The 27,668-nt window shown below is 45.8% G+C and overlaps 1 protein-coding gene across 3 annotated transcripts; it reads left to right on the forward strand.

The window, feature by feature from the left end:
• On the forward strand, positions 1-27,668 carry runx1t1 (RUNX1 partner transcriptional co-repressor 1). Of its 3 annotated transcripts, none has more exons than XM_079750003.1 (10): positions 1-133; positions 3,238-3,479; positions 8,246-8,335; positions 13,458-13,639; positions 17,000-17,262; positions 19,013-19,101; positions 19,653-19,851; positions 22,485-22,556; positions 25,042-25,298; positions 26,962-27,668. In XM_079750003.1, the coding sequence occupies exons 1-10, from the start codon at positions 19-21 to the stop codon at positions 27,295-27,297; spliced, it is 1,845 nt and encodes a 614-aa protein (XP_079606129.1). In that variant the 5' UTR covers positions 1-18; the 3' UTR covers positions 27,298-27,668. The 3 variants fall into 3 exon arrangements, with proteins under 3 accessions (XP_079606129.1, XP_079606127.1, XP_079606128.1); XM_079750001.1 differs by having other exon boundaries at positions 13-133; positions 25,066-25,298; XM_079750002.1 differs by having other exon boundaries at positions 13-133; positions 25,108-25,298.

Below are 27,668 nucleotides of genomic sequence, written 5' to 3' on the forward strand. Positions count from 1 at the left end.
ACTGGGCAGCGCTCCACCATGCCCGACTCACCTGCAGACGTCAAGACACAGTCGAGGTTGACCCCGCCCACCATGCCTCCTCCACCCAGCACGCAGGGAGCGCCCCGCAACACCTCCTATACCCCCACCACACGTGAGTCCACCTCGTCCCACACCCCCACCACTGTTAATCTATAATGAAAAGAATCAATCAGTCAATAATCCTCACCAACGAGGTATATAATGTAGTTTGCTGTGGTATAGGCTGTCCGCCGGAAGTGATATAACAAGCTCTTGTACAGCATATGCCATTAGAAAAACAAGTGTGGTTATGTTCGCTGTTGTGGGTTAAGCTGTTTGCATAATGACAACAACTGTTCTACCATGAGCCCTGATTGTATTGACCTGACAATACAATCAAAATTGTCAAATTATTGTACCATTGGATGGTGTTAGGTTCATTTTGGACAGGTATCACCTGTCTATTTGTTTAACTCTTGTTCTAAACCCATCACCACCCATGCATTCATTCGCCTTGGCAGATTTAACACTCACTTCACCATCCAAGCAGAGGCGTATACAAATAAAGGAGCAGTATCTACATCAAACACCCGAGAAAGATGCATGGTGCTAAGTGTGTTGACATGCTTTAATGAAGAAACCTTTCTTCATGGCAGCAATACGCACAGATTCCATACAAACTGCATCAAGCAGTTTGTTAAAAAATCCAGACGTTTCCAAGAACAACTCCATCAACTCCCACACTTTGGAGATATCAAGAGCTTTTGTATGATGCACACACAGCCCCTGCCGAGCAAATTACCCCCTGGTATTCACTTAGAAGTGCACACTTAACCACTTGCGCGAAGAGTGCTGGAATCAAACACTCACAGGCCTGTGGTTCAGAACTCTGAGTCTTCTTCTGAAGAGCTATTTCTGTCCTTTCCATGGAAGCTGTATTTAGTTTTCTCTTCCTTACCTTATTTTTCTCTTTCTTCTCTCCTTTTGTTCACTCTGGTATTCTTGCGTGCATTCCTTCTTGATCACTTCCTCGCTTGTTGTCCTTTGCTCGCTCTCTCTGTCTCTCTCTCCCTCCCTCTCCTATTCTCTCTCTCTCTCTCTCCCTCCCTCTCCTATCCCCTTTCTCTCTCTCTCTCTCCCTCCCTCCCTCTCCTATCCTCTCTCTCTGTTTCTCTCTCCCTCCCTCTCCTATCCTCTCCCTCTCTGTCTCTCTCTCCCTCCCTCTCCTATCCTCTCTCTCTGTCTCTCTCCCTCCCTCTCCTATCCTCTCTCTCTGTCTCTCCCTCCCTCTCCTATCCTCTCTCTCTCTGTCTCTCTCTCCCTCCCTCTCCTATCCTCTCTCTCTCTGTCTCTCTCTCCCTCCCTCTCCTATCCTCTCTCTCTCTGTCTCTCTCTCCCTCCCTCTCCTATCCTATCTCTCTCTGTCTCTCTCTCCCTCCCTCTCCTATCCTCTCTCTCTCTGTTTCTCTCTCCCTCCCTCTCCTATCCTCTCTCTCTCTGTCTCTCTCCCTCCCTCTCCTATCCTCTCTCTCTGTCTCTCTCTCCCTCCCTCTCCTCTCTCTCTCTGTCTCTCTCTCCCTCCCTCTCCTATCCTATCTCTCTCTGTCTCTCTCTCCCTCCCTCTCCTATCCTCTCTCTCTCTGTTTCTCTCTCCCTCCCTCTCCTATCCTCTCTCTCTCTCTCTCTCCCTCCCTCTCCTATCCTCTCCCTCTCTGTCTCTCTCTCCCTCCCTCTCCTATCCTCTCTCTCTCTGTCTCTCTCCCTCCCTCTCCTATCCTCTCTCTCTTTGTCTCTCTCTCCCTCCCTCTCCTATCCTCTCTCTCTGTCTCTCTCTCCCTCCCTCTCCTATCCTCTCTCTCTCTGTCTCTCTCTCCCTCCCTCTCCTATCCTCTCTCTCTCTGTCTCTCTCTCCCTCCCTCTCCTATCCTATCTCTCTCTGTCTCTCTCTCCCTCCCTCTCCTATCCTCTCTCTCTCTCTCTCCCTCCCTCTCCTATCTTCTCCCTCTCTGTCTCTCTCTCCCTCCCTCTCCTATCCTCTCTCTCCTATCCTCTCTCTCTTTGTCTCTCTCTCCCTCCCTCTCCTATCCTCTCTCTCTGTCTCTCTCTCCCTCCCTCTCCTATCCTCTCTCTCTCTGTCTCTCTCTCCCTCCCTCTCCTATCCTCTCTCTCTGTCTCTCTCTCCCTCCCTCTCCTATCCTCTCTCTCTCTGTCTCTCTCTCCCTCCCTCTCCTATCCTATCTCTCTCTGTCTCTCTCTCCCTCCCTCTCCTATCCTCTCTCTCTCTCTCTCCCTCCCTCTCCTATCTTCTCCCTCTCTGTCTCTCTCTCCCTCCCTCTCCTATCCTCTCTCTCCTATCCTCTCTCTCTTTGTCTCTCTCTCCCTCCCTCTCCTATCCTCTCTCTCTGTCTCTCTCTCCCTCCCTCTCCTATCCTCTCTCTCTCTGTCTCTCTCTCCCTCCCTCTCCTATCCTCTGTATATCTGTTGCTCGCCACCCTCCCTTGATCTCGTCTGTGTTTACTAACCTTCTCCTCTGCCTTCTCCCTCTCTCTGGCAATTCGGAAAAAAAAACGAGGATGGTTTCCTGTCCCCAATTAGCGCCAGGGCTTCTCTGCGACGCGAGACGCGAAGACACGCTGTCTCATTAAGCACGGCAAAGGTTTTAACAAAGCAGCGGGCTTTGATTTCCACCACGCCAACATAATTGTCTCCAGATGCAGCTTGAGTATCTTGCGACGTATCGCTCCCTCTCTCTCTTTAACTTTCCTCTCCCAGCCGTCTCCCCCTCCTCACTGTCGTGGGTTTGGACCTGGGCCAGGGGGAGGTTCACAACCCTAATCTTATTAAGAGGAGAAGCTTTGTGCCTCCTCCGGGTCTGAACTCATTGCTGCTCCGCCTCTCGCCACTCCAGCGCTCTCCCGCCTCCTGTTCCTGTTTAGACTGTGTGTGTGGGGGTGTTTATGTGTGTGGATGTGTGTGTACCTCATTGAAAACAAGTGTGCGTCGAAAAGACGTCCCAAACTTGTTCTTTTTTAATGGGTTGTATTCACTTATTTATAACCTAGAACATTCGACCAATTCTGACACCCTGCGAGATGCCTTTCTAGTAATGCCTTCGCCATGTCTTGGCACCGCTATATTTATACTTTTGCTAAACATTCAGCAGGCCCTCTACGTCCAGGGTCTACCTCTAAATCCATCGCATAAGGTTTTATTAGATCCCTCTGTTGTGTCTTCCAGTAACCAACGGCAGCAGTCACTCCCCGACGGCGCTGAATGGCGCCCCCTCTCCCCCCAACGGCTACAGCAACGGCCCAAGCTCATCGTCCTCGTCCTCGCTGGCCAATCAGCAGCTGCCGCCGGCGTGCGGCGCCCGGCAGCTCAGCAAGCTGAAGCGTTTCCTCACCACGCTGCAGCAGTTCGGCAACGACATCTCGCCTGAGATCGGGGAGCGCGTCCGGACGCTGGTCCTGGGCCTGGTGGTGAGTGGGGCGGGCCAGGAGCGGACCACCTAGCATCCCACTGGAGGTCTTTTACGATCTCATTCTCAGGAATGAGTTGCATAAAGATATTTTTGCTTTTTTTATTTTTATTGTTTCAATCAACATATGGTAATGCCCGTTTTTGAATAATCCTATGAATTAATTTTAATGATCGTATTCATGTGGTATTCAATTTGCCATCTGTTGTGCGACCAAAGCAGTTTGCCTGCTTATTTGAGACGTAGCGATAGAATCTTTTCCTAGCAGTGAGTTCACAACGTGTGCTTCAGTTCTTCAGCAGATGTGTCGTTCATCATGAATGTTTTACGTTATATGGAACATTATATGGATTTGGGAAAGGTCAATAAGGGCAAGTAACATAATGAGGTCTTGCCCAAGTCTTTTGCAGGATGGAATAAACTCAGACCGTTCGACTAGTCAACAAAACACCCAAACAATCATCTGTTTGGCGATTCCTTCAACTTACTGTCTCAATCAAGATCAATATAATGCTAGCTTTTGATGAAGTACTTTTTGTCTTTGATGAGGCGATGCCTACAATTGCTTAAAGGAGTTTCCGAAATCAAAAAGAATGCAGGTCAAATACGTCTTCCAACAACACACAGATCGTTTTCCCACAGAACCAGTCCATTGGAGATTGGACTTTTTTTCTGCGATTGCCCAAAGGGGAAAATTGGTCACCCACCCACATGTACAATAAGACAACCACATGGAGACATGTTCAACAAGACAAATTCATGGAGACATATACAATACATCACATCCCAAGAAGACTTGATCCTAGCTAAGCGCAAAACATACAAAAATAATTAATCAAAAGGCACATGCTAAAACATTTGATGTTAAAATATTTTGAAGCTTAAAACATAGAAGAATATAATTTTCTCTTGGAATCATGATGAGCCCACCAATATAATAATCATAATTATCATAATCATATTATCATTACTTATGATTAAACAATAATTGCATAATTATTCTACATATATAGTAAACCAATATGCTGTCTTTAGGTGAGTTAAAACAGAATGTTAACCAGGTTATTCATGATTCTTTAGCTGAAGTACAGATGTCATGCCAAACGATGTATTAAGAATCAACAAAAGAGATTCATCAGAGATACTTGAGGGAAGGAAACGAGGGAAAACAGAAATAGTGAGTGAACGCTGCACTGAGAGAGGGAGGAGGAACAAAGACAGTTTTTATTTAATGATCCGCACAGAGCATAGCCTCAATTTGAGTTCAGAATGTTTACTTTCATCGCCTCTCCTGTGTTCTTTCAGGTACTCTCTCTTTCTCTCGCACTCACTCACTCACTGCCTCTATGGCTCTCTACTTATTTATTTCCTTTTACTCCAATCTCTCTCTCTCTCTCTCTCTCTCTCTCTCTCTCTCTCTCTCTCTCTCTCCCTCTCTCTCTCTCTCCCTGTGTCTGTGTCCCCCTCGTCGCCTTTTGAAGTGAGTGACATGGTTAATTAGCTAGCTGTGTCCTGGTGTTAGCAGGAGGAAGGCGACTCAGGAGGCTTTGCTAGCTGTCAGAAAAACAGCTCCTGTGAGCAATCTGGGACGACAGATGTAAGGCTGAGCGAAACAAAACTCAGTTCTGGGAAATAACTTGAGAGAGAGAGAGAGAGTCTGAGTAAAAAACATTATTATAATTAGATGTTCCTCCTCGCTTGGTTTCTCGTTTTTCTTTCACTTTTTTTGTACCTTGCATGATTTCGTGCTTGTTTTATAGCTCATTTATTTCTCTCTCTCTATTTCTGTCGCCTCCTCTCTTTTTTGCTTGGTAATATGCTAGTTTTTATCTGCTTTGTGGAAATGCGTTGTGTTGAGAATGTACAACGGTGTTAGTGCTCACCTCACGCCTGTTAGTGGAAGAGAGGACGAGGCAGAGGGGAGAGAGAGAGAGGGTAGCCCGGTGGTGATGTCGTTTACGGTTGCTGTTGTTTTATTTTTGAGATGGTTTGAAGTCTAGTTGGGGGCCTACCTCTCACACACACCGTCACCTTGTCTGCCAGTTCATCAGAACCAGCAGGAGATAAATATAACCGAGCTAGCTTACATGTTCACACACACACACACACACACACACACACACACACACACACACACACACACACACACACACACACACACACACATCAAAAGCACAAAATCCAATTCAATGTTACAGTAATGCTTCTTATAAGTGCCATCTTCGGTCTGATTGCGTGTGTGTGTGTGTGTGTGGGGGGGACAAGCAGCCGGTTGCTTGGCTTCTACTGGTAGGTAAACATGTGTCTCTAAGTGGTTGTGTTCTCCTGATGATGGACGACCGATAGGGAGACGACAGAGACAGGGAGATGGCTGTCTGTGAACATCCCATCAGCATGGCTTAAGCCTAAGGGTGGGGCTATTTAGAAAGAAGGAGGAAGATATGAATAGAAAAAGACTTGTAACTTGTGTATGCTGTTGTGGATGTTGAGTGATAGGCTGACCAATAGTATTCCAGTTTTTGATCTTTAGGTAAGGCCTGATTCTATTTTTTGAAGCCCAGGTTCCCATTTTTAAAAAACAATTCAGTTCAATCACCTCATGTGATACAGAATTACCATAAATACCCTACACCTTAATATTAAAACTTAAAAATCAAGTGGAGATGTTACAGTTTTTCGCGATTGTATACACTCTAAAAATGTAACTATGCACACAATTCTGAAAACTTGAAGCTCATGTATCATCTACAAGACTCCAGACTACTAAACTTTAAGCACAATTCCATTGTTTTCACATATAGAGAAATTCTAAATCACATTTTTGCAAAACTCTGAGCACAAATCTCATCATTTAGCACACTTGGTTCACCTGGAAAACACTGGCCTTCAAAACGCCACACCCAATTACCAATTGGTCTCGCTCACTTCTCACCTGTTCAAACTCAACTGGCAAAATACTTCAATCATGTGTTAGAGCATAAAAGAGGCCTCAGGTGAGCTCTACTGTGATGTAGATGAGCTCCTGGTCAGGATCGGAGGTGGGATACAGACTGATTTACATCTATCTGTTTCACTGCATTTATATTCTTATTTTTGTTTTTTTTTGGCCTACAAAAAGCTTTTTTTGCAGTCAGTTCAGCTAAACATTTTACTGTATTACAGTAACAAATAAATATGTGCTTTGTTACCTGTTTGTAATTGTGCACTGATTTCATCATTACATTCCCTGAAAGACAGTCTAAACATTTTAATTTACGGTAGTGTTTTTTTTTTTTTCATTTTACCTATCAGTGCAATTGCTGTACTGTGAGTTGCAAAAATAGGTAACATTGCTGCATACTCAGAACTCCAACAATGTTGCAGTATCAACTATAGGTGTACAGTATGACTCTGGGAAGCTGGGATTTTGAGTTTAGCCAATTGGAGCTCATTGGATAGATAAATATGCATTATATCCTATTCTGATATGATTGTGTAAATGCAATATTTATATGATATATTCATAATATTGTATAACAATATGGCAACATTATTTATACTGTATGTACTATACCATTGCAACCTATTAAACTTGAAAAATGAAGCTATTTCTAAACAATTTTATGCATTTGAATATTTAACATGGACTCATGAAGCCAAAACATATTTAAACACTATTTTGATGGAAATGTTTTAAATTTATTACACCAGTGTTGACGCTCTGTAAGAAATATTCATATGATAGCTGTATTAATCGTTTTGGTTAAAATAATCAGTTTTGAGAAGAGAGAACATGGTTTTCAGTGCAGTGTTTCATTTTGAAAGAGATTTGTGGAGTTTTGACAAAATGGTTAGCCTTTTTCAGTTTTGTGTTTAGAGTTTTGAGAAATTGAGCTATAGTTTCAGAAAACGTGTTTAAACGATTGAGAAAAACTTTAAAAACATGCAGCCCAGTTTCAATCCATTATTTATGTCCTCGAAATCTAGTCCATTCCATACCAACTCAAAAATATATTTTATTATTGTCCGTGCAAATTATTTACGATCATGGGTGGATCCGTTCATGTTCATCACTGACGGGGCAGCAGTTTGAGACGGTGCACTACCAACAGCCTTGGAATTTGAACATTAACTGCATCAAACGTATTCTTTATTTTGTCAGACGCAATCAACAGATTTTTGTACAGTTCACTTCAGATGTGACTTTTCTTTTTTCTGCTTGCTATCGCTGCCACTTTAAAAGCCCCCTTTTGTTTAAGGCTAATTTAAACAGAAACCCTGTTAGTAACTCTGTAACCAAGAGATAAAACACATTGGAAAGTTAAGTATAAAGCAATATCACAACAATCGGGCGGAGCTATGTGAAATGTTTAGTGGTGTGTCGAAGATTGATTACAAATTACTTTTGTTCCTTTGATAGATTCATCATGAAGCATGCGGTTCTGTTTCTTTATCTGCAGATCCACATTGTCTGGCTCTGTGCAGTGACCTAAAAAAGAGGAATTAGGAACTACATTAATGTTTAAATACAGTGTTTTGTGTCTCTTGATGAAGATGTGTTGTCCCGTTCATTTGATGTGATGGCTTCTCCTTAGTTTTTCTGCAGCTCTCTTTCTCTGTGGCCCTGGCCATATGCTTCCTATTATCCAGCCCGAATCATTCACTCTGGTCCAGGATACAGTTTAGCTTCCAATACGTTATATTATCGCTTAATGTCTTCCACATGGATTCATGTGTTTTTTCCTGTTTCCCTCCTCTCTTCTCTCTCTCTCTCTCTCTCTGCGGCAGAATTCAACGTTAACCATAGAGGAATTTCACTCCAAGCTCCAAGAAGCCACCAACTTCCCTCTGCGACCTTTTGTCATTCCCTTTCTCAAGGTAAATATATCTTTTCAATTTGCTAGAAGAACTGCAACTGCACACAGAGTGGCCGGGCTGCCTGCCTGACCAAATCTGGAAAACATTTCTTTAGCCCAGACACAGATGTGCATACCTCTATTCATGTTGTTTTTTCACCACACTCTCTCTCTCTCTCTGTCTCTCTCTCTCTTTCTCTCTCTCTCTCTCTCTCTCTCTCTCTCTCTCTCTCTCTCTCTCTCTCTCTCTCTCTCTCTCATTCTCTCTGTCTCTCTCTGTATCCCAAACTCTCTTGCTTGTCCTGCATTCTCTTTCGATATCCATATATGTATATCCAAGCACATATCTATCTATTTATCCATCCTTCTATCCATCCATCCATCCATCCATCCATCCATCCATCCGTCCGTCCATCCATCCATCCATCCATCCATCTATCTTCTATGCTAACTGATTAAATGGGACCATTGTGTTAATGCTAGCTCACTTCATAATTCCACCGTAGTATTTAGACAGTTGCAGTGATATGTACACTGTGTTTCTTTCCCGTATTTTCCTACTACCCAAGTAGTAGGGCAGTGTTTGGTAGAAGACAACGTCCCCCTTTTCATCCCCTGGCCCAAACCAAGACACAAGCACACACACACACACACACACACACACACACACACACATACACACACACACACACACACACACACTGATCCTGCCTCCTCTCTCTCTCAGACCCCTATGTAAAGGAACAGATTATATATTATTTTCGCCTCTCAGCCACATTTGTGGCGAGTCATTCCCATTTGCAGCCATTAGCGGGGCGCTATGGGCAGACCCTCGCCCCCCCCCCCCTCTCTGCCCACCACTGCCCATTTGTCACTGGGCTGTTGGCTTCATCCCAGCCAGCTGCCTGGCGTCTCCACAGCCTCTGCTGGGAGGCGGGAACCCAGAGGAAAAGAAGAGGAAGTGGCAGCCATACTTTTGCGTTTATTGTGTTGTACGTGTTCTTACTTTAAGGGGGGCTGAGGGGATCAAATCATTCAGACTGTGGAACGGTGTGTGGTTGGTCAAACGTGTGTGTGTGTGTGTGTCTGTGTGTGTGCGTGTGTGCGTGCGTGCGTGCGTGCGTGCGTGTGTGTGGGTGGGTGTGTCTATCTCTGATTGGTGTCTCTAGAATGCGTCTCTCTGGAGGTGAATCTAACGGTGTGTTTTTGGATGAGGAACAGCAGCGGTTTGTCTGGGCCTGATGAGGGATGCAGTTAGGGGGGCTGGTTGAGGGATGAAACTCTGATCAATATGATGGCGATCTCTCTCTCTCTCTCCCCGTCTTGCTCTCTCCCTTCCTCTCATTGACTCCCCTGTTCTCAAGCCTCTCTTTTGTCAATATCTAGGTTCATCCCTCCCTCACTTTCTTATTCTCTCCATATCTCGTCTTGTCTATTTCGCAAAGTGGCATAAAATAAAGCTACCTCCTGACCCCTTTCCACCCCTCTCCTTCCAAACCCCTCTCCTCTCCTCACCTCATCTCTACTCCATTTCCTTCTCTCTTTTTTTTTACATCCTCCACTATCATCACCTCCCCTCTCTCAAACGCTCCGCCCCATCTTGTCTTCTTGTCTCCTCTTCTCTCCATCTCCTTCCCTCGCCAGATGGTTAGTGCATCACTGACTGCAAAATCAAAGATGCAACTCGTCTCATCCCCTCTGTCGCTCTCTCTCTCATTCTCTCTCTCTCACTCTCTCTCTCTCTCTCTCTCTCTCTCAGTCTCTCTATCAGTCTCTCTTCCTCCCCAGTCTAATTTTAGTGCCTTCCCTCTGTGGGGCCTTTAATGCCAGCTACCATATGGTAGCACAGAGCTGTTGGCAGTGGGAGGATGTTGGGGGGGGGGGGGGGCTTTTATAGGTTCGCAGCAGCACAGCTGCAACAATGCATGTTATTGTTATGCATTGGACGGTGCAATTCCATTGCACCGTCCTCTGCGCACACACGCATACTCACACATACGCATACATACACCCAATCAAACGGTGAGATTAATAACCTCTCCACCTCCCCCCTCCCTCCTCTAATACCAAACCACAACTTAGTTGCGGCTGTTTACTGGAAGCGGGGAAATCATAACCCGTGCAGCGGGAATGACCTCATCTGTCACTGGAACGCGTTCCACACGGGACGCCCGTCTGACAAACTAACAATAACAATATGCTCATCTGTTCTCAAATCATTCCTTTATTCTCCTTTCCTTCCCCCTGTGCGCGAATTTCTGTCTAGCCCCTCTCTTTTGTGGTGACGTTGTGAGGAATGTTTTCATCATGGAATAACCGTTCTGCCGAGCAGAAACAGTATTATGTTATTTTTATATGGCAAAAGGTGATTGTACCCAATCAACATCCAAGAAATGCTGCCTCAGTGTTACCTGCATTTTGTTAGAAAGCCTACAGGAGCAAAAACACTGTACTGCATTGTATGAAAAAGGTTCCAGCCCTTATCTCTGTTATATATTCCTTGACCGAGGCTATTTTTAAATGCTTCCACTATCTCTGGGGTAATTAGGACGACCTACAATTAATGAAAGATGGATTCTCTGTGGTCAAAGGAATCCTTTTTTCTGAGGGTAATTATGATAATCAAAGATTAAGGGACCATTAACTCAGACAGTTGAGGTGAGGGACAGCATCTGAGCTTTTATACATGTAGTCAAAGGAGGCTTTAAGTGAAGGAATATTAGTACAACTAGAACCAGCAGTAATGGTTCTGTTTGCATCGATTTGCCTTTCATTCAGATGATGTTAATGGAAATAAGACGGGAAGGCAGGAGGGGAGGATGGAAGAAGCAAAGGGTGGATATAATCGAGATGAAAATATTTTATTAAAGGAGAAAAACCCAGACGTCCAGCTCTTACGTTAAACACGGCCTCATGAAACACTGAGCCTACTCGCAGCACTCGCCAACAACGGTGCACGTCAACGCAACACTTTCATCATCCCCCTCAAAACACTCAGCCAACCATGTGTCTTTGAAGTGCACCGGACATGCCTGCCATGCCCATGCAAGATTGTCCACCCCCTGTTATACTAGAGAATTGGAAAATTGAAAAGAAAATAATAATAATATATATATTTGTATTCATCATTGAAGGTGGCCCTCTCCTTCATGATAGTGATACTTAGGGGTGTTTTTGTGAGTTTGTGTTCACACACTAAGCCCCTGTCCACACAGACGTCTTGCACGTTTCGGCCGACCGTCGTTTTTGGTGCCTGCAAACGCACTTTTTGGAAGCCTGCCTCATTTATCAACCGTGCATAGAAAGGGTTCTAAATTCTCTCTAACAAATTAAATTTAGGATGCGGAATTATAGATATTTATCAAACGTGCTTAGAGCAATCGTACGCACATCAGTAAGTAATGAATCTTGATAAATCCCACCTGTTCTTAAGTGCCATGCGCGTTCACGCTCAGACCATTTGCATTTTGAAATGCCTCCAATTAACCATATATGGTCACAGACTTCCCTTTCCTTACCAAGGAAAGGGAAGACTGGGGCTGACCCTGCGATCCGAACCTGGAGAAGCGGTTTGAATGTGCGGATGAGGTCACACTGCATCCCTTTATCAACCAAGTGAATGTGTTTTTCCCCTAATCACTATAATGGCAAAAAGAGCGAAGAAAATACACTTCTCCAACACTAACGCTCAGAAACGAGGTTGAATTAAACCAAAAGCTACTTTTTGGTTAACTTAGTGCACAAGGCATTACAAATAAAAGGGAGCTTGCTACTTGGGAAAAAGTGACTGATGCAGTTAATTCAGTTGGGTCGGGAGTCACAGCCCACAGACGTGAGACGTCAGCAATTCGCCAAGCAGATCAACGCCATCTTTGAAAACGTGCTCCCTGCGGAGAGCCTATGGTGTGCCAAATCTTCAAATAACGCAAGATAAGCCATTGCACTATATTTCAAACATTTTTCACAGCTGTCTTTTATAGGGTTTGACACCAATTTGTCTGTTTAAAATTAGACTTTATTTTTTTCTAATTAAAGGAAACACAGGACATGTTGATGTTGATTGCTTGATACATTAATGCTTTGCTTTTTGCTTGTAATATCGCTATTCTACTACTAGATTTGGTTCGTACGCATGGCCAGAGCTGTGCTTATATTTACACCCATTCCTAAGTACAAGTACATTTTGGTAAATTTCCTACTTTGCATGGCAATGTTCGTAAGCACTCCTTACGCACAAATCTGTGCATAAGTGCGATTGATAAATGAGGCACCAGGTGAGAAAAACTGCCCCTGAGTTTTCGTGTGAGGATTCGTGAGGGCGCCAGATACGTCAACTATTACGTCATCGGTCCCCCACCAGGCGGGCCACGTTAGATTTCCGTCAAATTTTATTTTGTTTGATTTGATTTGTATTATTTTTGTAGCTTTAAATACAGCCCCTTGGTAAATTTAATTACCAACTGTACATTAAAAAGGATTTTCTGCTCAATCTACAAGGTTTAACAGCTGCGGTTGTTAAACCTTGTTAAACCTTCCCCAACAAACGTTTTGGGAAAAGATGGCTTTCGTCCGGGTGGACCGGGCTCAAGGGTCAGTTGGCCCTGAAGAAGTTTGAAATAGTTTGAACCCTTCCCAATGGTGGCGGTACGGTGGCTGAACTAAGACGGAGTGTATCTTCTGAGGATTCACTTATTGTGCTGTTGCCATGGTTTGATCAGGACTTTTATTCAGTTTGTTTTGAGTTTTGCTATTATTTCTCGTTGTCTTTTGGCTTTTGTTTGTTCTAGGTCAGAGCTTACTCTCTATTCAGTGGGTGGCGAATGGGATTCTTTTCAGAGCAAAATTATTCAAGTCGAACGATACCATCTAATTAAATGAAAAATTGAATTGCAAAAAAAGGTTAATTTATGCTTATCTATGCTGCCTTATCTCTATGATTACTTAGAATACTATCAGGAATGCAAATATAAAGAGGCTGTTTATGTCACAGCCGAAAGATTCCGGCTTCAAATCTCAGCATTCCCAGTCTCACCTGTAGGCATGCCGGAGCCGGGTAACACCCTGGGATTAGCCACCGTCAGTTCACTCTGAAACTCTCTGGATAAAGCCAGCACTCCTAACCCTGATGATGTGTGTGTTACCAGGCCAATCTGCCCCTGCTGCAGAGAGAGTTGCTGCACTGCGCGCGGCTTGCCAAGCAGAACCCGGCCCAGTACCTGGCCCAGCACGAACAGCTGCTGCTGGACACCAGCACCACCTCCCCTGTGGACTCCTCTGAGCTCCTGCTGGACGTCAATGACAACGGCAAGAGGAGGACCCCAGACAGGTAGGGGGGCGAGGTGGAGGAGGGTGGAGGTGGAACAATGGAGGGGCATTCTTGGATGGGAGATTAGTGTGTGTGTGTGTGTGTGCGTGCGTGCGTGTGTGTGTGTGTGTGTGTGTGTGTGTGTGTGTGTGTGTGTGTGTGTGTGAGTATGATGATGATGCATAGATCCTAGTACTAGGATTATTGTTAAAAAATAAAAAGCTACTCTGAACTCCCTCCGTATACTCTCTTAAAAAAAGACGTCTGCCAGGTTACTCTAAATAATATTTTTATTTCTTTGCATTCACACTCACTCCCTAGCTCTATCTCATGGTTCCCTAAGGGCGGTCCTGATGTGTTTGATTGTTAGTTTGTTGCCTTCGTCCAGCCCAATGAAACCAGCCCTCCGCAGACGTAGGCCGGATGGCTGATGAGGACGCAGGGTGGAGGGTGTGTAGAGGAGGTGGTGTCATGATGTGCTCCACTGGTCTGTCTCTTCTCTTAATGGACCAGAAACAGGAGGAGGGGAGGAGAGAGAGGAGGGGAGAGAGGAGGAGAGGGGAGAGAGGGGGAGAGGGGAGATGGGAGGGGGAGAGAGGAGGAGAGGGGAGATGGGAGGGGGAGAGAGGAGGAGAGGGGGGAGAGGAGAGGAAAGAGAGGAGGAGAGGGGAGATGGGAGGGGGAGAGAGGAGAGGGGAGAGAGGAGAGGAGAGAAAACAGAGGAGGAGAGGGGAGATGGGAGGGGGAGAGAGGAGGAGAGGGTAGATGGGAGGGGGAGAGAGGAGGAGAGGGGAGATGGGAGGGGGAGAGAGGAGGAGAGGGGGGAGAGGAGGAGAGGGTAGATGGGAGGGGGAGAGAGGAGGAGAGGGGAGATGGGTGGAGGGGGGTTGGGAGGGTAGGAGATACGACAGGTGATGGAGGGTGAGGAGATGGGGGGAGATGATGAGAGGAGAGGAGAGACAATGGGAGGAATGGAGGATGGCAATGGCAGGAGAGAGAAGATATAAAGGAGGTACAGACCAAAGATGTGAAGCATGGTATATTTGCATGAGTGTGTGTGCGTGTTTCTCGGTGTGTCCGCTATTTCTTTGCAGTCTATGCAATTTGTAGAAAACATACAGAAGGTTACATGGTTATTTTTCTTGGAATAGATGAAAGAGCTTCTAGACACCGTGTAAAATTATATTTCGTTTTTTTATATTTGCTGAGGGACAAAAAAACCTTATGTGATATTAATAATTGTTTCACCTTTCTATCCCCCAGTGGCTAGTTAGCCTTTTTCTGTAATACCCGCATATTTTCAAGCAGACTTGTTCGCCCAGGGAGTGGGCTTTAGGGGAAAGGTGTCTGTGTGAGAGAGAGATATTATAAAGAGAAAAATAAAGCAGCAATCTGCATTCAGTAATAATGTGCACTGTGTGTGTGTGTGTGTGTGTGTGTGTGTGTGTGTGTGTGTGTGTGTGTGTGTGTGCATTTGCTAGTGTGTGTATGTGGGCTGGTATCACAAACAGATGAGTCTCTGGCCGCGATGGGCTGGCTAAGCACCTCTTGTTTCTGCTTACCTCCGCCTCCCGCCACACTGCTAGAAGGACGCGCTGGAACATCCCTGTTTCAATGGGAATCCCCAATTACAGACACGTAATACATAAGTAAACACAAATGATGAACACAGCTGTTCTTTGGAGTTGCATTAGGAATAATCATTTGTTGCGACATAAAAAAACAAATCATGGTAGAACAAAACGAGCAGAGGAAATTTTCTTAATTGATGATGTTGGCTATTCGTCCAGAAAGTTATTGGTGTAATTCATGGTGAGTGTGTTTGTGTGTGTGTGTGTGTGGGTGTGTGTGTGTGTGTGTGTGTGTGTGTGTGTGTGTGTGTGTGTGTGTGTGTGTGTGTGTGCGTTGCATGCTGCACGCCAACTACCTGCACTACCTGGATGTCCACACAGCTCCACACAGTCAGTGGTTTTGAGCAATGGCTTCTGCAGGAGGACTGGGAGAGGGGGGCTGGGGGCTGTGTGGTGGTGATGGGGGGCTGTGTGGTGGTGATGGGGGGGCTGTGTGGTGCTGATGGGGGCGGGGGGGTGGAAGAGCCCAGGGATGGAAAAAGGGAGAAATGGAGGAGAGGCAGTAGAGAGAATGGAAGGAGCATATGGACGGCCGTGGAGAAGCATTAGCAGCCCATAAAAACCGCTCATTAAGAAGTTCAATCTGTTCGTCAGAGAGAGTGAGACTGAGCAAGAGAAGGGAGGGGGAGAAGGGTGAGGAATAACACAGAGGGACGGCGATAGAGGGAGGGAGGGAGAGAGCGAGGGAGAAAGACAGAGCGAGTGACAGAGAAAGAAAGGGAGGGATGGAGAAGGCGGTGACGGTGATGATGAGGAAGAGGAAACAGGGAAATGCAGATGGGGTAGCTGGGGGTCGGAATTATTTAACACTGCAACAACAACTCACAAAGCTACAGTAGGAACCAGCACACACACACACACACACACACACACACACACACACACACACACACAGCACAGACACAGGCTCATAAAGATACGCACACCCACAAACACACCTGGCCACATTAATCTTCAGAAACAGGCGAACAAAAGTCCACCTGATACTTTAGAAGCTGCTGCTGTGTATGCCAGTATGTGTGTGTGTGTGGGTGTGTGTGTGTGTGTGTGTGTGTGTGTGTGCATACATGTGCCTGCCTGTGTGTTTGTATGCAAGCGCGTGTGTTTATGCGCATGCATTATTTTGGCTGTAAATGTGCTCCCATCTACTTCTAGAATCACCTTTCATATCGAAATGAAGACAGCTAGAAATAAAGCATACTGATAGAATGTTTTCAGAATTACCTTTAGTATTCGTTGTGTTTCATGAATATGGATCTGTCGTATGCACAACCCAAATACGTACATAAATGTATAATGTGAGAACTGTGCATTGAACAACAGTATCTGTGTTTGGTCCCTCTGTCTCCCCCTATCCTGATCATAGCTATTCTTTGATATCTTTTCTCTCCCATCAGTTAAAAAGCATGTCTACCACTAGATATTTGGCTCTATCTTCAAAATGCTAGTAAGGCTAAATGTAAAATATCAAAGTCAGAAGAGAGGGCATACTTAGAAAAGAGTTTGTAACGAGATCCCCCAAAGAACACATTCAAAAGAGGATGTACAATCCGAAAATTGCATGTCGAGTTATCAATTCTTTTTCTTTTTTTAATGTTTATCAAAATGATTGTCTGTAAAATTGTAGTGAGATGGAGACATAGCTGCTGCACAGGAAACCGTGTTTCCTGGGACAGAAGATCTAATAACGCTCTCTCTCTCTCTCTTTCCCTTCCCTATCGCGCTCCCTCCCGTCTCTCCCTCCACCCAGAACCAAAGAGAACGGCTTCGACCGCGACAGCAGCATGCACCCCGAGCACCACCCCAGCAAGAGGCCCTGCACCGTAAGCCCCGCCCAGCGCTTCAGCCCGTCCAATGGGATCGCCTACCAGCCCAACGGGCTCCAGCCCCCGGGGCCGCCTCCCCCTCAGCACTATAGGCTAGACGACATGGCCATCGCACACCACTACCGTGACACGTACAGACACCCCGCCTCCAACCACCGGGAGGTCAGGGACCGGGCCCGGCCCATCGGTGAGTCCCTAGGTATCACTGCTGAATGAGGGGGCTCTTATTCGTGCAGTGGCTGGGGGTAACCCTGTTTAAGTGAAGACCAACCTGACCGGAAAAATACAGGACAGTCAAAGGGATTTATAAATAGCACGTCAAACATTGTTCAATTTTACTTTTATATTTGTTTCTGTTGACCTGGTCGTGGTGATTCCCCTGATTCAATAGCAAGCCTGATTCAATCTGTCTATAAACAAATAGAAAAGGCGACAGCAGCACACATCAGTTGGCATTCTTACACTGCCAAGCCGGTACGGTCACTCGGCACGCCCTGCAATTTCACAGTCTTGCCTGTGGAAAACCGAGGGGGTATAATCCCCCTTCGTCAAGGAGCCGGCTTTCATGGTTCACTGGAGGAGGCGGGTTAGAGTAGATCTCTTTCGAATAATTTGCATGCTCTGAATGTTTCTATTGTTTATGATTCAAGACACTTGCATGCAAGAGTGCAAAAACGGCAACAAATTCTTTATTTGTTGACCACTTGTTTTTTATCCCGACAAAAGCGCCGTCAGGAAAGTTCCTCAGGTACTTTCACGTAGATCGCACCCATCTATCTTTATCTTCGTTGAATGTGACTGCATCACCTTCTCTCGCATGATGGTCAGCAACTTCACCGCCTCTCCAGTTAGAGCTACTCATGTTGATATCGCTGCGTTGTCTTTGTTGGAGACAACGCAGCAACACCTCTACCCAAGTCCCGCCCCTGGAACCACGAAGCCGTCTATTCACATTTACATCAAAATTAAACCCCCAATATGTGTAGCGTCCGAGAGGGTAAATTGGGTTACGAAATCAAGTCGGTAAATGACCTTGGTCAGTGTAAACGCGCAGACCATGCCGGGAAAAAGGCATATTTGGCAGTGTAAAAACGTTAAGTGTAAACTACAACCAAGTGCCTCAGCATCAAAGTTAGTTAGCTAAATTTCGCTCAAAGGCACTAAAGTAGTTTCACTGCTTTGCCATCACTGAGTTTGGTCAGTATAAAACCCTAATACGGCCCCCACCCCCCATCCACTGCGCCCTGTGCAGTGACCAGCCTAAACGGCCCTTCTAGGGACGCCCAGCATCGGGGCTAACTCATCAGTCAGCGAGTCAATGTTTTCAACGTTTGTGGGCGGGGCCAGGAGCCTGTGATAAAGCCGTAATGTGGACTCGGTGCTGCCACTAAAAATAGTAGAGACAGTGACCATTTGTGTCTGGCCCCGTTGATGGATGTCTGGTGGCCTGAGGCTCTCATAGATGGAGATGGAGGGAAAGGCTCCATAAACCTAGGCAACGGAAAAGGAGGAAATGAATACCTTAACGAGGGATGACAGCCAGAGGAAAGAGAGCGAAGGGGGACCGGAGAACAGAGAGAGATGGACACTTTTTGGGGGAAACTGACATTGGCTTTAGTATGTTCTAACTGTCTGTCTATCTGTCTTCTCTCTCTCTCCCGCTCGCTCTTATGTTAATGTGTGTGTGTGTGTGTATGCGTGTGTGTGTGTCTGTCAATGCATGCGTGTTTGCATGCGTTTGTGCATGCTTGTGTGTGTGTGTGTGTGCGTGTGAGCAATTCCCTTCGTGTGTCTGTTCGCGTATGTTTGTGTGCATATGCGTGCGTGTGTGTGTGTGTGTGTGTGTCTGTGCGTGTGCGTGTGCGTGTGTGTGTGTGTGTGTCTGTGCGTGTGCGTGTGCGTGTGTGTGTGTGTGTGTGTGTGTGTGTGTGTGTCAGGTATGCACACAGGCGCCCGGCAGGAGGAGGTTATCGACCACCGACTGACAGATAGGGAGTGGGCAGAGGAGTGGAAGCACCTTGACCATGTAAGAAAAGTAATAACGCTTTTTATTACTATACCCTAAAGTTCTGTCTGTGAGGAAGATAAAAATTGCATTTTTATTGTATTATAGTATTCATATTTATAATAAAGTCATTATTTTGTATTCCTTTTGTATAGTGTACATGTGTTTTGCATGTATGGTTTAGTGGGTCTGCAAGTTCATATATTCATATTTAGTATTTGTACTTTTGAAATATTGAATTATCAATTAGTAGTGTGATGTTGTTCCAACCCTCCAGGTTGGAACAACATCACATTGTTACTACATTAGATTAATTCCAGGTCCTAATCTGATCTAACTCATCTAATCCCATATTATCCAACCAAATTGGATCTATTGTGATCTAATCTGATCTAATCTGATCCTATCTCATCTAATATGACCCAGTGTTTCCTAATCCAAGCTAATCTGTTTTCATCAGATCGCATCTAATCTGATCTAATCTGGTCTCACTTCATTTGATCGAGCCCAGTTGACCTTTATATAAACCAATCTAATCCTGCCCTCCTCCTTGCCTCCCTCTGGCTCCCCAGCTGCTGAACTGCATCATGGACATGGTGGAGAAGACGCGCCGGTCACTCACCGTGCTGCGGCGCTGCCAGGAGGCCGACCGCGAGGAGCTCAACTACTGGATCCGCCGCTACAGCGACGCCGAGGAGATGAAGAAGGGCGCGGCCAGCGGGCAGTCCCGCCAGCAGAGCCCCGCGGGGCCGGACAACGCAACGCAGCCAGGTACACACCGACTACACACTGTTACCCTGACAACGCAACGCCAGGTACACACTGTTACCACAAAAACGCATCGCATCCAGGTACACACTGACTACACACTGTTACCCTGACAACGCAACGCCAGGTACACACCGACTACACACTGTTACCATGACAACGCAACGCCAGGTACACACAGACTACACACTGTTACCATGACAATGCAGCCAGGTACACACAGACGAAACACTGTTACCCTGACAACGCAACCATGTACACACTGACTACACACTGTTACCCTGACAACGCAACACAAGGTACACACTGTTACCCTGACAACGCAACGCCAGGTACACACTGTTACCATAAAAACGCATCGCATCCAGGTACACACTGACTACACACTGTTACCATGACAAGGCAGCCAGGTACACACTGACTACACACTGTTACCCTGACAACGCAACTCCAGGGTACACACTGTTACCTTGACAACGCAGCACCAGGTACACACTGTTACCTGACAACCCAACGCCAGGGTTCACACCGTTACCATGACAACGTAGCGCCAGGTATACACTGTTTACCTGACAACGCAACGCCAGGTACATACTTTTACCCTGACAACGCAAAGCAGCCAGGTACACACTGTTACCCTGACAACGCAAAGCAGCCAGGTACACACTGTCACCATGACAACGCAGCGCCAGGTACGCACTGTTACCCTGGCAACGCAACGCAGCCAGGTACACACAGGTTACAATACTGGGGGGGAACGTTCTCGGGCACAGTGACACATTTTACCGGGGGACGTTCTCTGGGGACACGTGTTACTGGGGACGTTCTCTGGGGACACGTGTTACTGGGGGACGTTCTCTGGGGACACGTGTTACTGGGGGACGTTCTCTGGGGACACGTGTTACTGGGGACGTTCTCTGGGGACACGTGTTACTGGGGGACGTTCTCTGGGGATACGTGTTACTGGGGGACGTTCTCTGGGGACACGTGTTACTGGGGGACGTTCTCTGGGGACACGTGTTACTGGGGGACGTTCTCTGGGGACACGTGTTACTGGGGGACGTTCTCTGGTACGGTCACAATTGTTACTGGGGGGATATTCTCTGGTCCTGTGGATGATTCTGGAATATAGATTTACTGCTGTGCTCGAGTCATTGAGTCTGCACTTTTATCCAAAGGGACTAGGCCGTAAATAGAGCTCCTTTCTTAAGGTTTCTTGCTTGATAATTAAGGGAGGTTTTCTCTACTCTTTGGACAGCTAGGGTTAGCGTCATAGAAAATGGCCTGTGAAGCAATTTTTGACGTTTGTGACTGATACTTTGATTAAGAGCTATAGAATTGAAATGTGTTTGACTTGTACTTGACTTAATGCATGACATTATATCTTGCTCATTGTATCCATGATATTGATCAGACACACCAGCAACTACACTTACATTCCTGATTTAGACATTTAACATGACATGTTTATATATATTCAATGGTAATTGAATACTCTGTGACTTCAATAGTGTAGCCTCATATGCATGGGTTTTATTTAGCGATGCACCAATACCAGTATTTAGACTCGGGCCGGAAACTATGCTCATGTTCTCGTCAATCTTCTCAGAAACAGCCACCCGATACCACTTTACACAATGTGACGTAGCGAACCAGTAAACCCAATTTCTTTTTGTATTAGTGGTTAAGTAGTAATTTCTCTTATATGATCGTCAACATAGTAATCTATTACATTTTATCACTGTTACTGAAAAACGGTAAATCCCATGCTTTTGCAAATCTCCCCAAAACACTTTGTGAACTCCCCACTCTTTACCTGACGTCAGACCTATTCCGAGATAGTCTGGGTGTCTAAACCATACAGAATAACGCCACGGTGTGTGTTGAGGGTGAAGCTCTGTCTGGGCAGCTATTGCTGCGGATAGAAAGTTTAGCTTTTCAGAAATGTATTGTATAATGCTCAAGTGTGTGTGGATGGTGAAGCACAGTCTGAGCCGTGATTTATTCAATACCTGTGTCCGAGGGTTAGGCTTCCCAGACACCTTTAGTATAACACTACAGCGAGTGGCGCATTTCATGTACAATATCGCTCATAATGCCCAAAGACAACGACGGTACTAAAAAAGTATCACAAAGTTGCCGTGAGCCGCAACAATGGCAATAACACGCTCTCCACTTTCCTACAACTCTCAGCCCGAAAAGCTTTTTTAAAATCTCATAGTGTTCAAATTCCTGCAGAAAACGTGGGTTTACTGGCTCTTTAAACTGTAATGGTATTATTAAGTGCCCAAATGAAAGTACTTGTACTTGACCCAAGAAGAAGAGGAATGGGTGCCTCCCTAGGTCTTATTGCACATGTGTGAATGGCACAAGGTTTATTTTGAAATGTCTCCATCTGTTTTATTTTACTCCACTCTAGATTGTGCTTCCACCAATTGCCCTATTTGCTGAATATACACTCATCAAACATAACCACCAGACCTCTGACAGTCGGATGTGTGTGTATGTGTGTGTGTGTGTGTGTGTGTGTGTGTGTGTGCGCGTGTGTGTGTGTGTGTGTGCGTGTGTGTGTGTGTGTGTGTGTGTGTGTGTGTGTGTGTGTGTCTGTGTGTGCGTGCGTGCGTGCCTGTGTACAGAGATTCACAGAGAGATGCTGCATCGGCCTGTCTCCACTGGCTACGTCCCTGAGGAGATCTGGAAGAAAGCTGGTGAGACATGCTTCCCTGTCCCACAACACAACAAACGCAAACCAGGACGCAGACAAAAATACACACACATCTTATTAGAGTGTTTTTCATTACTTCTACTTTGAGGTGGACATCAAGGCCACCTTATTTATCCCGAGAGATTTCTAGAGGTACAAATGTTGCTCCGTTTTGTTCCATCAAACTTCCTCTCTGCTCCCGCAATCCCAGCCCTGGTTCTGTGTGCCCACCGCTGACACGCCTGTCAGAGCAGTGCTCTCCTCGTATATGTCCTTTTTATAATTGCGACTGTACCATAGTCAGTTGAAAGAGGCTGCAGCGCTCCACAAAATTACTCCAAATATGATGTTAAACAGAAACTACCCTGGCTGGCGACATAAATATGCAGCTATCACAGTTGATCCGGCGGTAAAGCCATAAAATAACTCACGACTCACTCAGGCACCCCATTTCTTTATCTTTCAACCTATGTCATAAAAAGTAACTGACAATGTTGCACACACACAACGATGGCCACCTTGAGAATAGAAGTTTGTGTCTTAAATAAAAAAAGTCTTTGGCATAAACCCTGGAATGACCATCATCACTTGCTCTGAGACCAGAAGAATTCTCTGGAAAAAAAACGATACAGGGAGTGGCGTGGTATAGGAAAAAATAAATTTAATGCTGAATAAATCCACTTTGTATTCACAGTCAGTGACACAGTATATCTGCTATTTTAGCCCCTTGGAGAAAATAAATTGTCCCCTTGCTTGACCAAGCATGATGTTTGAGATACTCAGAACAAGTAATATGCATTTAAATTGAATTGAGTATCACGGTCCAGACAGCATACAGCTCTCTATCTCTCTCTCTCTGTCTCTCTCTCTCTCTCTGGTCAGCCCTCCACCAGCTCATATCCATCTTCCATCTCAAGCATTTTGCTGTGTGTAATCACAATTCCATGCACAAGGCGTGTATCACAGGAAACCCAGGGACCAATCTGATCCACGAACGCTGCCGCAGCGCAGCGGGTTAAGAACCAAACCACGAGGCTTTAACAACCTGGCTCCTTCACAGACGAGGAGAGAGACAGGGGAGAGAGGTTGAGAGCGTGAGAGGAAACGTATCTTAGCCATGAGGTAGTGTGTGTGATTCGACTAACTAAAAAACATGGAGGATAACAAACGTGTGTGCTTAAAGTAGCACAAACACTGGACTGGGGAGTCCCTACGGTACTGAGAATAACACTCGTTTTTGGAAGACAATGAAGCACATTATGAGTCGCTTAAAACTGGGTTCATCTTTTCACTATTTTCCCTCCCTTGGTGTCCTCTCCTATTTCAAGTGTTCGTCTTTTTTTTGTGTTATTTTCTCTTCATTTGTAGGTCTATATTTGTCAGGCTGAGGCCAGACTGAATTAAATATAGCCCAGGGAGATTTCAAAATAGGATTTTTTTTCCTTCACACAAAGGAATGCTGCGGTGAATACATCTGTTTGAAACGGGCAAAATGTTTACAGTTGGTGATAAATATTCAAGCACCTTGCACAGTGTCCTGCCGCCATTCCCTCCCTCGGTCCCTTGTTGCACGGGCCTCTGGGATCACAATGGAAAATGCATAATTTAAATATAAATTGCCTGATTTGCATATACAATTAGTCAAGTTACAGGCTTGATAGGAGCAAACAAAAGCCCGTTGCCTTGACGTAGGGTGTGGAGTTGTGCGCTGCTCAATGTGTCGAGGCTATTCAGGCAAAAATTATCTATATATAAATTACCTGCGATGAATTGGTTTTATGGAAAGCTATTTTTTTAAACAAAAAAATAACAACCCCCCCCCCCTAAAAAGAAATTAAATTTTTTTTTTTTTTTTACAATTACGGCATGGCAAAGAGTTGTTGCGTCCTCCATAGATGTAACCAATAAAACATGTCACAATCACTGACATAAAAGTGCTCTAATTAGTCAGGAGTTATTGCAAGGCAAATATTTGCGGTAGATTTAACTTTGGCATAACATATTTAACTTTGGATGCCTTTGCAAATCAAGTCAGAGCATTGATGAGGCAGGTGCATGGAGCCGAATTCGATATATACGACTATTTACATCTGATTTATTTGCAGGTGTGTAATGATATCAGTGTTGAATAGGAGTATCCGCAAAGAGGAGGCCTGAGATGTAGATTAAGCATTTCTACATTTACAACAATTTCTTCTGGTTTCCAAAGCCAAATTGTGAGCCATAATTAACAATAATTTAACAATTATCTCTCGTAAAAATCCAAATGATTAGGGAATATAATAACACATCCAAATATTCCGTCACATTGGAGAGTCCGATGCTGCTGTCACTTCCATGTTTCCTAAATGCTTTTTTTACTAAATGTAATAAATGTTAAAAAACAAATGTTTTAAGTGTCGTTAGCCGCTCATGCGGTTAACGTCGCTAACGTTTAACCAAGGGCCTTTTTTTTTGTCACAATACACGTATGACGTCATGCAAGACAGTAACATCCGCCATCGCCCCATTAGACGACGTGTTGCTGACGCGTTCCGCTGCCCCACTCTCTCCAGAAGAGGCGGTGAACGAGGTGAAGCGGCAGGCCATGTCAGAGCTGCAGAAGGCCGTATCGGAGGCAGAGCGTAAAGCTCACGACATGATCAGCACCGAGCGCGCCAAGATGGAGCGCACGGTGGCTGAGGCCAAGCGCCAGGCGGCCGAGGACGCACTGTCAGTCATCAACCAGCAGGAGGACTCCAGCGAGGTGAGCACTCACACACACACACACACACACACACACACACACAGACACGCACAGATCCAAAGGCAGGTAGACACGCAAGCACGCACACACACACACACACACACAGATCCAAAGGCAGGTAGACACGCAAGCACGCACACACACACACACACACAGATCCAAAGGCAGGTAGACACGCAAGCACGCACGCACACACACACACACACACACACACACACACACACACACACACACACACACACACACGCACAGATCCAAAGGCAGGTAGACACGCAAGCACGCACACACACACACACACACACAGATCCAAAGGCAGGTAGACACGCAAGCACGCACACACACACACACACACACACACAGATCCAAAGGCAGGTAGACACGCAAGCACACACACACACACACACACACACACACAGATCCAAAGGCAGGTAGACACGCAAGCACGCACACACACACACACACACACACACACAGATCCAAAGGCAGGTAGACACGCAAGCACGCACACACACACACATACACACACACATACAGATAGACACAAACTCACACACATGATTACACAACGATAACACACACATTTACACACGCACGCATGCATACATGGCACACACACCACACATACACCCACAAACAAGCATATTTCTCATTTGCATGAGGTTTGTCATCAAATTTGTCAACACATATGTAAATGGGTGCCCCTGTGGCTCACCAGGTAGAGCGCGTACCATTCAGGCTTAGTTCTGATCTCAACGACCCGGGTTCGATTCCTGCTTGAGTTCCTTTGCTGCATGTCCTCCCCTCTATCTCCCATACCTACCTGTCTATCTCACTCTTTCATAATGAAAAAAGATGCATAGAAAGCCACTAGAATTGATCTAATTCCTAGAAAATGTTCTTAACACTAAATCTCTTTTCGCAAATCAGCTTTTATAAAAATGAAGAGAATTAGAAAGCAAACCCGTTTCCAGAGGCCAGTTCTGCCTTGTATCATGTGATCAGAGCGTGGGCTGGTCAAGTCAGGCGTCTCCCTCTGCCCTTTCGTCTTCCCGTAGAGGATCTGCTAGAATGTTTACAGAGGTGTTAGCAATTCAGCTGGGAGGAAATTAGGGAAGGAGCTTTGGGTTGCTAATCACGATGGGAGGCCCTGACGTTTAATCAGTAAAGTGAAGGGTGGTTGGGGGCTGTGTGGCTCACAGCTGACATTAATTGCAGGAGGGGATGTTTATGTGACGGAGGAAAAGGGAGGTCTGAAATAAAGAGAGAGGAAAAGCAGGCGTTGTGAGCTGTTTGTAGCAGTGGACTCCTGGTTCCTGGGGATATGCAGCCGCCTCTCCGAAGTTTCTCTGTGGTTTCAGGATATATTTTAAGTGGCCTTAAGTGTAATTCAAGATGGATTTCGTAAGATCTGGCCCTTGGTCGTTTGTTTAAATGTCTCGGGAACATATGTCTGTTTCTGCCATGCGCCACCTTAATAGTTTATGCTAATTATATGTTCTGTCTAAACCACATATCACTTTGATATTCCCGCACTTTCCTTTATCGGTTTCATTCATACTTGTGTTCATGTGTTCACGGAACATTTAGCATTACTCTTTTAGCTTTCATTCTTGTTGGGTACATCAACACATTTGCTTGACGATCCCTGTCTCTGATCCTCCAGAGCTGCTGGAACTGCGGTCGCAAGGCCAGCGAGACGTGCAGCGGCTGCAACACAGCGCGCTACTGCGGCTCCTTCTGCCAGCACAAGGACTGGGAGAAGCACCACCACGTGTGCGGCCAGACCCTCCAGGCCCAGCAGCAGCAGCAAGCCAGCCAGCAGCAAGGGGGGGGCGGCCCCGGGCCCGAGACTCCGGCCCCTGTCAGCTCCTCCGCCTGCACCCCCACCAGCGGTGCCGGGAGCCCGGCGGCCACCCCGCCCGCCACGGCTGTCGCAGCCCTGTGCTCGGCCCCTCCGGGCCCCCTTTTGACCACGGCCCTGGATGGAACGCCGCGCTAAAAGAGGCGGGAGGACGGAGGACGGACAGCGGCGAAAAGAAGAAAAAATAAAAAAACGCCCAAACTCGGCCCTGTGCTCTTGACTGTGAAACCCCCCAAGCCATTCTAAACAGCACAACGCTCCCAATTTGCCTCTCAAAGACGCTGAACAGGTGGGAACAGGAACAGAACGGTCGATTTTATTTTGCGCTATCTTTGTCATTAGCCGCAGGAAGAGAAGGTCCATACTCGGGTCATATTGACTTGCCCTGACTTTAAAGAAACACAAAGATATTCTTTGTTTTTAATTATTCATTATTGGTGTCCCTTTTAATTGTTACTATGCTGATTATCGTTGTCTTTGTTTGTCGTTGTCGTGGCTGTTCTGGTTAT

Source organism: Pollachius pollachius, assembly GCF_949987615.1.
Source record: "Pollachius pollachius genome assembly, chromosome: 13".
NCBI lineage: Eukaryota > Metazoa > Chordata > Actinopteri > Gadiformes > Gadidae > Pollachius > Pollachius pollachius.

Excerpts from the sequence above, each read along its gene's own strand:
- runx1t1 (XM_079750003.1), top strand. The coding sequence starts at position 19 with ATGCCCGACTCACCTGCAGACGTCAAGACACAGTCGAGGTTGACCCCG. Across the intron at positions 3,480-8,245 it reads CGCTGGTCCTGGGCCTGGTG|AATTCAACGTTAACCATAGA; the intron begins GTGAGTGGGGCG and ends TCTCTGCGGCAG. Across the intron at positions 13,640-16,999 it reads AAGAGGAGGACCCCAGACAG|AACCAAAGAGAACGGCTTCG; the intron begins GTAGGGGGGCGA and ends CCCTCCACCCAG.